The 12,878-nt window shown below is 31.1% G+C and overlaps 1 protein-coding gene across 1 annotated transcript; it reads right to left on the bottom strand.

Moving 5' to 3' along the window:
• Positions 1-396: 396 nt before the first annotated feature.
• Positions 397-12,868, bottom strand: LOTGIDRAFT_62027 (hypothetical protein; the record flags this gene model as incomplete). The annotated part of the gene is made up of 5 exons (XM_009048457.1): positions 397-467; positions 781-945; positions 1,318-1,443; positions 2,500-2,643; positions 12,040-12,868. Coding segments are annotated over 5 exons (1,335 nt in total), but the record flags the coding sequence as incomplete, so codon positions are not given.
• Positions 12,869-12,878: the final 10 nt, after the last annotated feature.

Here is a 12,878-nt window from a genome sequence, read left to right as displayed (position 1 = left end):
TTCAAAAAATATGCCTTGGTGTTCTTGAGTTTAAATCTCTAAATATATCTATTGTAGGAAGCCTTGTGGCAATGATTTAACATTTTAAGTTCATACCATGTGATATACTATGCATAAATTATTGATGGTTTGTGATGAACACATAAATGGCTTAATTAACATACTAATTAACACTTTAGTTTTTAATTGTGTTCTACATTAGTCTATTTTGTTCAGTCAAAGTAGTCATGTTTCAACAATATCCGATATTCCTTTGCTTGTAGCTATGTTTTAAAAAAGTAAGTCAAATATCATAAAGAAACCTTCAGTGGCCCTACATCTTCTTAATATTTAACCATCAAAATTTGAAGTTGAGAAAGGTATAAGTAATATCATATACTCACTCTTCAATACATCAATACCAAAATAACTAAATGGACCAGCCTCAAACACCATCTTTTCTTTTCCTATCAGAGCTTCAGCATGACCTTGAATAACACAAACAATAATCACTTTTACTAAACATATACACATTTGTACATTGCTTTGGCATTCAGATTGTAAGTTCCCAGGTCTATTCTTGATGCAATCAAGAATATGTTTGCTCAAAAAATCAAAAGCATTGTAAACAAATCTTTTATCGAGCAGAGCATTTGATTCAGATTGGTTGAATATTACATGGTCTAGAACACAAGATGCAGAGAAATTTCATCAGATCATGGATAGCAAATGTAATCACCCACAGAAAATTGCAGGAAACAAAACATTAAGATTAAAGCCAAACCATAAGATATGAAATACCTTGTAATATAAGGACAAAATAATCACACTCTTTGCCGTTTTGATAAATAAAGTTTTTATCAGAATCTGGTGGATCTATAGGATGTATATTAACTACAATATTCTGTCGTATCAGACGCTTGATCACGTTTCTAGATATAAAATCTTCTTTAAAAGCATCCACAGCTACAAAAATAATAACAACATTTCACAATACTAGCTTACAGCTCTTTATATCATTTTAATTACAATTAGCTTAATGACTATACAATTCAATATCTAAATGACTTTATTTCAATATCAATTCATATTCATTCATTCATATAATATTTCACAGACTTCAACAAGTTGGTGCTAAGCTTTTACAATATGTTGACAGAAATGAAGAATGATTACTTAATCAATTCTACCATCTGGATCTATAAACATCAATCAAGATTTGAAGGTAATTGGTTTAAAACTTCAAGCTCTCTACTTAAAGGGATGGTAACGCCACTTTCTATTACTAAATATGTCTTTTCTATATATATGTCAGAGATTCAAGGAAAAAAAACTTACTAGTTGAGAGGAATTGGAAAGTAGCTAGAGCTAACTGAGGTGAAATTCTTGGTGCATTTTCTTCATTTTCAAACACACTGTAATCTCTCTTTTCTCTCCTTCTTGGTGCCTTCCCTTTATTATCAGCTAAAAATAGAATATAGATAATGACAGTACAGATTACAGATAATGACATTACAGAAGAAAGATAATGACAGTGCAGAAGAACGATAATGACAGCACAGGATGAATATGACAGTACAAAGAAAGATAATGGCTGTACAGAATAAAGGTGAGAGTACAAAGAAAGATAATGACAGTACAGTAGAAAGATAATGGCAGTACAGGATAAAGGTAACAGGTACAAAATAAAGGTAATGATAGTACAGGATAAAGGTGACAGGTACAAAGAAAGATAATGGCAGTACAGGATAAATGTGACAGGTACAAAGAAAGATAATGATAGTACAGGATAAAGGTGACAGGTACAAAGAACGATAATGATAGTACAGGATATTGGTGACAGGTACAAAGAAAGATAATGATAGTACAGGATAAAGGTGACAGGTACAAAGAAAGATAATGATAGTACAGGATAAATGTGAAAGGTACAAAATAAAGATAATGATAGTACAGGATAAAGGTGACAGGTACAAAGAACGATAATGATAGTACAGGATAAAGGTGACAGGTACAAAGAAAGATAATGCCAGTAGGGGATTAGGTGACAGATACAAAGAAAGATAATGACAGTACAGGATAAAGGTGACAGGTACAAAGAAAGATAATACTAGTACGGGATTTTGGTTACAGGTACAAAGAAAGATAATGATAGTACAGGATAAAGGTGACAGGTACAAAGAAAGATAATGATAGTACAGGATAAAGGTGACAGGTAAAAAGAACGATAATGATAGTACAGGATAAAGGTGAAAGTACAAAACAAGATAAAGGCAGTACATAAAAATGTTGATGACAGCACAGAATAATGATAATGACAGGAAAGAATAATGATAATTTTGCAGAAGTAGTAAGATGACACTTCATCTAGAAGTAATTTTTTCCCCAATAGCAGAAGAAGCAAATGTCAAATCTTCATTCTAGAATATGATAGGGAAATCTTAGAACAATCTCTGTCAGCTCAATAACCAAAGTTAAAATGACCAGTTCTCATGTAATTAGACCACTACAAACAGAACTTACTTAAAATATCTGTTTCATCCACAATCTCAGATTGTAAAATTTCTTCTATGACATCTTCTAATGTGACCACACCAGTTATTTCATAATATGGATCACAATCGTTTTCATTGTGTAGAACTTGAACTATAGCCATGTGTGAGTTTCCTGGAATATATCAAGTTCAAAATAGATTGTTTCGTGCCTTTCATGGACATCTTCATCTTTTATGCCACAGAAAAACATGGTATAAAAACTTCTTAATAATATAAAGGCATGTTAGGAAAGTTGATACGTGGTAATAACAAAGAAGATGAATCACCACGCAATATCAAATTATATTTTTTCCCTTTATGTAATTTTCTTTCCGCATCACTAAAATTATTAGTTTCCAGTAAAACCAATTGCCTTCTTCCAATGACATTAAAATCCCATCAATATTTCAGAATGGGTATCATATTTGCTTAGCACAGAGCTTCTAAAAAAGAGGTAAAATCTGATTTGAGATATCAAAGTGATATCAGTTTCATATTGTATTTCCTATCATAGGTCACTATATACATAGGCTACTTTATGCATTATACAAGAAGTAAAGAAATGATTTTAAGAAATCAATAACTGCTTAACATTCTCTAATCCAAACTCTTTTATATATTGATCAACAGAAATAACAAAAACACACCAAATCTTTTTTATTATTCATAAAATGAAATATTAAAAGGTGTGGAGGGTTCATTTGAGTCTTGAATATATGTAAAAAGTCTTCAGAAATAATAGAAATGTATGCATATTTCTATCAAAAATATCTCAAACTAGGAATTTCTTTTCCTATTTCTATAGATGATTTTTCTATATATGGCAGTGTCTCAAGAAAAGATGACTTGTCTTTTTAACTTTCAAATGCAGATAATTCTGGAATTCTGGATATATATGGATTTGAAGCTGTGAACACTAATTACTGATTGGCTTAGCTAAAAAAAATTCCAATTTCTATAACATAGGTACACTTGGCTGATTTGTTTGGTCAGGCCTGAATTGATCTGGTTGTATCTCATGATTTTTACCATTGTGGTAGTGGTGAGTGTCGCGCGCAAAGCAGACCATGCTTACTCTTTTCAAAACACCTGATGGTACTTCTCTTTGGAGAAGTCCACTACCACACAACTTAACTCTTGATTTTGCCATACTTTGGATGAGATTTTGATAAACGTAATTGTCTTGCTTGTACTGATTTTTTAATATTTAATTTGAAATCAAACAAAATGTCATAAAGATATTGAAGAACTTCATTTTCCAACACAATTAAGTTGATCATATTCGCCCTTTAAAATTGTCAAAGGAAACCATGATTCAGAGGCCAAATGATGTTAAAAAGTTAAGAGGGAAATGAACAAGAAACATTGAAAGTTTGAAAAAATAACGTCATCTGTTTTGTTGACAATGTATTCATCAAGTTGTAAACAACTTTGTCAAGTTAAATATAGATAGTTTTAGTGGTAAATAAACAAAATTGATTGTTAACAAGCTTAGTTTTACTTTCAACTTTTCCTGTTTTGAAATCTTTTTCCTTTCAGTAGCATTACTATTGCCAGGAAATGAAAAGTGCTACACTTTTAGATATATATCCACAACCAGGCAGTGGACAATGAGAAAATTAGCCCAGTCTTAAAAACACCCTAAAAGATACATAACTGTTTAAAATTTACTCCATTGGACACTCCATTCATTATAAAAACGTTGATGTTCCAAGCATGGGGAATAGAAGGATGTAAGTTAATTTAAGAGAGTTTACAATATTAATAATATGGTATAATAATCAAACTCTCTAAGGTAAATGTAATAAATATAGGCCAATGATTTTGTATATAAATAGAACGTTTATCAAACATTATTAAGTTGGATATTATACATAAAGGCTTTTTTCTTAACTGGCATAAAGCCAATGATGATATGGGTACTATTGTCATTTATCAACAAAAACAGATTAAGAGCTGTGATTCCATTAAAGTGGTTTCAGAACACCTAATGTCACTATGCAATTATGTTCGGGAAACTTGGAATGCAAGAAATAACCATTTTTTACAATGTTCATCAGGATCCATTCCTCTTGGCCTCTTTCAAAGAATATAGGTACTAGTACCTCATTGTCCCCCTAAAAAAACTTTTTTTTAACACCAAAATGTACCTCAATTTCATTTCAAACAATTTCACAAATATGATTTATATACTTTTTGCCCCAAAATATGTGTTAGAATGAACCCATTCGATTCTATTTTTTAAACCCTATTGTACCCTGAATCTGGGAAGGCTGGCGCCTCCACTGTCAATAATTCAAGCAATTTATCATCTAAAAGTAATCTTTAGACCTACAAATTATACTAAAATATATCTCATAATCAAACAGGTTATCAACTGTTATTTAACCTACATCAAGTTTCATTGTCAAATCTGTATAAATTTATATTAGGTGCAGCCTTTTGTTATTAAATCAACATAAATGTCATACTAAAACTTATAACTCTTCTATAACCTACTGACTTTAGTACTAAACTCTGACATATATCCAGGGTTTCTACATAATTTATCTATGATACTTAAAGGAGTACTACCTCTTAGAATGAATATAAATTCAAGATTTTCAAACTTGGCCAATAACAGTGTATTTACCTTATACCATAACTATACAACAGAATACCCTGATCATCTGATAAATCCAAAAACTGTCTAATTATCAAAAAAACCGCTTACATGAATATATACCCTAAGTAGCCTAGTTTGTGAAATTTAAGTTTATGTATGTTAAGGGGTAGTAATTCTATAACGAAGCTAGCTTCATGAAGTCCAATTTTCAGAGATTATTGGCATCATAAAAGTCGAGAATATTTATAATACGTTGACCAATATTTCTCTGTAAGTCAATAGAATATAAAAATAGGCTAATGATTTAAAATCCCAGACCTATATACTCAGAACACACCTAGTAGTATAGACTAGTTAGTCAGATGGTGTGAAATCAATGACAGAAACTCTCAGACAGTGGTTCTCACGAAGCCATCTGATTTGTGTATAGCAGTTCTTGAAATATCATTGCATTCAGACAAAAGCTAAGGCAGCTTTAATCAAGTCTGATTAACATTTTTTTGGTGAGCTTCAGGTGGGTTTTAAAGTTCAACTTTATTTCCAAAGATATCGTGAAGTTCAGAGGTCGTAATGCCATTATGTATTTGCATTATGACAAAAATTATAATGGCATGAATTGGTTAAAAGATGAAACTGTTAGACAATGCTTAACCAAGAAGTGGTCTGATTTGAGTACAAAAGTTCTTGAAATATCCTAGAAAACCAAGTTTCCTGAAAATGGGATGCACCATGAATGAGTCAAAAAAAAAATTATCAAAAAGGTCATCGAAAATGATCAATATTAAATTCAAATCTATAACTTGTTAATTATTAATCAATGTTGATATGAAAGACACTTTGGACAGGTTTTGCCATACTCGTATAATCAGAAGTAAATTGATAAAATTATTGTTAAACAAATCAGGTAATCTAAATCATAGATAACTTTATAAAGAGTAAATAATTTATAACCACTAAATTTATGTACTATAAGCTTAAATCTACTATGATATATAGTCACCTGTTTAAACTTGACATCTGACATTGAGGTAACTGACATTGAGGCAAACTGACATGTTGTCTTATCTATTAACTCCTTCAAAATTTATAGCCTTCACATAATTTTTAATGGCTCTATTAAATACACAACAAATTGAAACTTTTGTTAAAATGGAGTTATTAATTCTACTTTTCTGCTCTAGTTTGAACATTTGAAAATGGAAATCACAATACAGTGTGAAAATAACTTAGGGAAATTTTTTTTTTATTATGTCTTCAAAAAAAAATAAAAATAGTTTCAAATAGGACTGATGCTTCAAAGCCTACAAAAAATAGAAAATACAATTCAGTTTCTTGCTATAATTATTCAAAACATGATAAATTTCTTCAATTGGCACTAAAGGTCCCTTTAGACCTAACTAATTACAAATTCTCATTTGCAATTTCTGATACTGGAACAATAAGTGCTGAAGTGATTAAGAAAACTGTCTGTTTGAATTATGAGACTTCACACACTGCGTGGCAACACAAAGCACAAAACATTTGTGTACAATAAAACTCAGTATTTCTATCAAATGTATTCCAATGCTGTAATTCACAGTCCCTACTTGTGACCTAGGCCAGTGCTTCTTTACAAAAGTTTCTGTTATAAACCCTTATACCATAAAATTGTGTTCTATTATTCAATTAAAGCACCACATTTCTTTTATTTTCAATATCAAATGGTGACTTAGTAAGTATTCTAGAACTTACTAATAGTTAAGCTTAAATAAATGTCTTTTGGACAATCATCACTACTAGCCAATAAAGATACACATTGTCAAGAACAAATAGTTTGACATGCACAGCCTATAGCTATTTATAAGCCTAATGACAAATGACTAGTGATGTTAACATACAATAGAACAGTATTGACAAATGTTGAGATTAAACAGCAAATCTTTAGGTTAATTAAGTGTGTAACTTTGCTGCTCCAGGGAAGATAGACTGAAGAATAAGCTGGCCTCAGGCATTCCATGACCAATCTGTGCAGGGGAAAGCACCTTTTTAATAATGACATAAAACACATGCAAACTTAAGGGATTGTAAAGAGATTTTCTAAAAATTTTATGCGCATCGGGGACACAAATAGCTTTGCACCATTCCAATTTTCAATCAGACGTCTGTGTTTTATGTTGTCACCCCAGCGAAATTTGCTTGTATCACAAAGAATTGCTAGAACCACAGACATCTAAATGAAAATTGGAATGGCTCAAATTGATGCTATCATTGTTCCTGATACACGATACACATACAAAATTTAGAAAACCTCTTTATAATCCCTTTTAAATATATTGTAATCTGTAAGAGATTGAGTAGGTCAATGACGTACTTCAACTATCTGCTCATTGATTTTTATAAAACAACATGTGTAATAAAAACTGTTTACAATACAAGATTTTTTACAGATAACAGTTCAAGCAGTTTTAATATGAAGATAAATAGTATCATATAACATAATACAAATCAGATTAAAGGGAATGTTAATTCTACAGACCCAATAAGATATCCAATTCAAGCAGGCCTAGTTGGCAAGGCAACATCACCAATGCAAATAACATGAATCTTATAGGATTTTGTGATAGTCATGTCTCATTTTGGTTAAGTTTTACTATAGGAACCACTGATATGGGATAAGAAATATTGTAAATAGATGTTGGAAGTGTATCCAGGCAGCTATCCCCACAAAATGTCCCTCATTGCACACTTCATCAGATGCAGAATAGTATGTAAAACACCATATCATTTCAGTTCAAAACATCTATAGTCTAGAAAACCTCTTTTGAATCATTAACTTCAGTAACAAAGTTCTATAGAATTGTAAATTCTATATTATTACAAAGACTTTCCCATGCAGTGAATAGGTTCACATAGGTTGTGACCTACAATAAATGTATATATCACATATTCTATTCTAGTCTATATAACCTAGACTACTAGTACACTTTATTTCCACTGCCTCTATGTTACATCTACCTGGTACATTTGCTTAATTTGACTTATTCTTTCATGAGTTGCACAAAAAGATACTAGGCAGTGATCAATGCGGGGGGATTTTTGTGTATATCTTATATTCTATTCTAGTCTGTCATAACCTAGACTATAGAAATATTAAAACAGAACTTGAATCAAGCATGGAGGCATTTATCAAAAATATATACTTAGTACTTATAGTCTAGGTCAGTTGTCTGAAGATCACCGAGCCTGAAACTCTGAGTAACAATATACCTGGTACATCTGCCTTAGTTTAGAAAGGCAGAAATAAAATGAAATTTCCTTTTAATTAGTGCACAAATAGATACCATGCATTGTTCAATGAGGGAAAACATGTGTTTCCAGAGGAAGATGAGAAGTATTCACAACTATAAATAGACTATCAAGATAAGAATCTGCCAACTTTGGAATAATTTCAAGAATGGTCTCTATTTTTAAAATTTAGTCATTTGTAATGTCAAATTTCATGGAAGCGTTCAAAAAGTTAATCTCCCAAGAGACATTCTAAAAATGAATTATCTCATGAAGTTAAGTGGAATGAATTGTAGTTGTGGGTTCTAATCTCTGTCAATGTGTGGTGAACCTCAATAAGTCATCTTGCCTCATTAAAGTCAACCTATCTATAAGTGGGTGTAGATAATCTGTAAAAATCGTTGTCAAGAGCCAAGAGGTTCATCCACAGAAGAGCTGGTTAACAGGATCTTCCATAAACCACATCTTAAAAGGGAAACAATTAATGGGTTTTTGAAGTCAAGTTTGGTTTTTCCATTAATGTCAGTCAAGGGAGTAATCCATATTCTATTTCTTTTTATCAAACTTTATTTGATTATAAATTTCTCTTAAATATATGATGTAAAAATCTTTTAATTCATATCAAATCACCCACACTTCCACTTTAAATAATATTGTTTCTTTATGTATAATGATCAAGATCTGTATTGTATCAAACAATCTATTGAACAACTCTGTTATTCTACTTCAAAACCTCTTCAACCAGCATTGAATGAACTGAGCTCAGATAAAAACACACATATAAAACTACAACATTCGACTTATTATCAACTACTAGTTGTTATTAGTAAGAGATAAAATCAAGCTGCTTCTATTGTAGACTAAATGAGTAGGCTCCAGGGAATTTTCCAAAACTATCATTAATGGAATCGTGTCTGGTTTCACTTCCAGTTTTATTTCTTAAAGTAAACAAGAAATACCAGGAATCAGTTGATTAGGAAATTCTAAAGACTTAGAATGTGATAATTTCACTGGCCCTCAAGTCAAAAACTGACTTCTTTGTGATAGAAAACAACTAAACAAATTTCATCAAGATACAACTTCATCTTATTTCATACAACTGACTTCATTATAATTCCATTGACTTCATTTCTATTCCACTGACTTCATAGACTGACTTCGTGATATAAGTGACTTCACTCTAATTCTACTGGCTTCGTTGTGATACAATTGACTTCACTCTAATTCCATTGACTTCATGATACAATTAATAAATTTAATGACATTATGGACTTTCATTCCATGTGACTTCATTCCATGTGACTTTCGTTCCATGTGACTTTTATTCCATGTGACTTTCATTCCAATGACACAACTGACATGTGTTTAACGAACACTCTGTGTTTGTCAAGTGGCTATGTCTTCTGGAAAGACTACTTGGCTTCTATTGATAATTTCGCTATTTTTATTACATTGCTAATCATGTATCATAAGGGGAGTTCCAAGACAATTTTTTACTCTTGGAATGTTGGAAACCTGCCCAATCATCTCTAGAAACATTGAGTTAGGCTTGGTTCTTGTTTTTAAAACTTATAATACATCACGACCTAACACATTATATTGAAAAGTCATTTCAGTGCCCACACTATTTAGATATCTTCAAAATCAACATTCAGCTTGGAGGCTTACTCGTGAAATAATTACTTACTTAGACATTTAGATATCTACAATCAAATTCAACCGTAAACACTGATTTTTAATACGTTAAATTTTGTTATTTAAAATAATTCTATGTCAAAGAGAACATGAAATTGTAATTAAGGCCATTTCTTCTAAAAATTCTGTATTGATTAATGTTGGCAAGATTGTGGAGAGGCCAGTTATTTTTAGCATGGAAACAGAATAAAGTAGATCAATTGTAAGCTTATTGGAAGCAAACCGATCTAATCAATATAAGAGTTGTTATAGAATCGACATTGGGTTTTCTATTCCTGGTTATAATTCCAATAGAATTGATATTAAAGCGATTATGGAATATGGTGATAATAATGCTAATATTTTGTCAATATAATACTGACTTGATAGTTATTGCCCTCATTAAATATCACTTAGGTTAAAAATAGTCTTAAAGTAGGATGAGCCCCATTTTTTTGTGAAAATTAGCTAAAAAAAAACAAGGAAGTCAATCATAAAGAATTTCTGGAATTCCATTTCAATGCTTGTATTTAGCCAAAACTAAATATGTTAAAAAATAATGGTTCCTCATTTTTGAAAGTAGATTTGGGTCTTGATTAGTAAATAGTCTTAAGACATACTAAATCTGCACTTGTTTTAATATACCTCAAACTAGAAATATCACTTTCTATTTCTATATCAGACAGGGTGTCAAGAAAGACCAGTTGTCATTTTAACTTTAACCTGGATAATTCTGAACACCCATGTATTTGAAGTCTAAAAATTTTGACCTTAAGCTGTGAACAGTATTACTGATTATTACTGATTAACTGAAGTCCCTTTAAATACAATGAAAACATGCTTTCATAATCCAATGAAAAAGGATGTAATAAATTTTTTCCTCTTAAAATTGAATAGCTGTGGTGTATTTTTTTGACATTAATGTTTTAGATTTTCATACTTTAAATATATGGCACTATGTTTACATTAGATATGACACATTAGACCTGACATTTATCACTGTTAATGTATACATTAAAAATCTGAATGTTCATAAAACTACAATTCAATTTACATGACTTTGCATTACAAGCAGTTTCTAGTTCTATAAGAAATTCCTGTTAAAAGAACATGACCAACAATATTTTGTAGGTTAGAAAATCAATGAAGTAATGCTCAGACCTACATCAAAAGAATATTGAAAATCCCAGTCAGGGTTGCAAACAGGGGTTTCAAAAAGGTGAATATGCCCTGCTTTGGTAGCAAGACCTGCAACAGTGCTTATTTGGACTTAAGAGTCAAGCTTTAAAAAAGGTATTAGCTGGCTGGCCAAATATTTTATGTTTATCAGGGACATTGATAAAATCAATTTGCAACTTTCCAATTTCCAATCAGATGTCTGTTATCTTATCAATGTCTCCAGTACGCAAAATAAATTTATAAAACCTCTTAACCTAAATTTGTAATTTGTAAAATTGAACCTTTTAATCACTTCTATTAAAGCAGTTAAAAATATTAAGAATTATGCATTATGATTCAAAATGGTTTCTGTAATTAATAGCCCACCAAGCAATAAATCTTTAATTGGAATAAATTAATAATAGATAGATCAGTGAGTGCAATTCCCATTTCAGGTATAATTTAATTACTCTTATATACGTTTCTAATTCCAGTCTTGAGATAAATAGTTAATGTTCAATACAAAGCAACAACACTGTGGATTTACCACATTTCTGATTGAATTCTGACGGCAAATGGAAAACAAATTGCGGTACTTCTCTGTTTCTGATTCAGCAACAGAGTAACGCAATACAGTGCATAATGAGGAAAACAACTATGAGACACTTGTTTCATGTTAGCCCCTTTGATCTGCATTTATAACAGACATAAGGAAACTGGGTTGAAAATTACCAAAATATCATCTCAAAATTCTTAAAGGATGCAAGGATCAAGGATGGGATGTTATGATAACACATCACAGGAAGCAAAAAAAATCAGGTTACTTACCTTGAAGGAAATCTTGCAGCATCGCATCTAACTTATAGTCTTCATCCACAAATAATGGACGATGGTCATAGAATTGACACACAGTTTTTAAAGCAGTATTATCATCAGGATCAATGAGAGCTAACTCTTTAGTATTTAATAGATTCACAATATGACTTTTTTCCCCATCGAATACAGGGATACGAGTGTAGCCATGTTTTAAAATTTCAGACATGGTTTCAAAATCCAATGTCGTATTAATATCTAACATGTAAACATCGTCAATTTTAGTCATAACATCTGTCACGACTTTGTTTGCAAGTTGAAGAGCTCCTGCAATGATGTTGGCCTCATCATTTTGAAGAACTTTATTATCAGCAGTCATACGAATCAATTCTTGTAACTTTTCCTTGTCATAAACTTGACCAATCTCTTCACCTAAAACTTTGTCTAATATCAAACTTATTGGAAATGATAAAGGAAAAGTAACAATCATAAAAAATTTGGTCAGATAAACTGTTCTTGCTCCAATAGCCAAGCCATGTCTTGAACAAATGGCTTGTGGAATAATTTCACCAAATATAACAATACCCATAGTTGACATAATAACAGCTAACAAACCATTTGATAAATCATCAAGTAAAATAGTTAATGTATTGTTCACAAGAACATTTCCAAGTAGCAATGTACATAATAAAAAATTTCCACGACTTCTCAAAGGTTCAATGATTTTTGCATATTTCTTTTCACTGGCAGATCCACATTTTTCAATAATTTGTAATTCGGTCTTGTCTAATGCCATAAGGCCTAAATTTAAGCCACTAAATAGACCAGACAACAGTAACAAAATATCAGAAGAG

The sequence above is a fragment of the Lottia gigantea genome (assembly GCF_000327385.1).
Source record: "Lottia gigantea unplaced genomic scaffold LOTGIsca_122, whole genome shotgun sequence".
Taxonomy (NCBI): domain Eukaryota; kingdom Metazoa; phylum Mollusca; class Gastropoda; family Lottiidae; genus Lottia; species Lottia gigantea.
The sequence above is the reverse complement of the archived record's forward strand: the minus strand, read 5'-3'. Positions and strand labels throughout refer to the sequence as shown.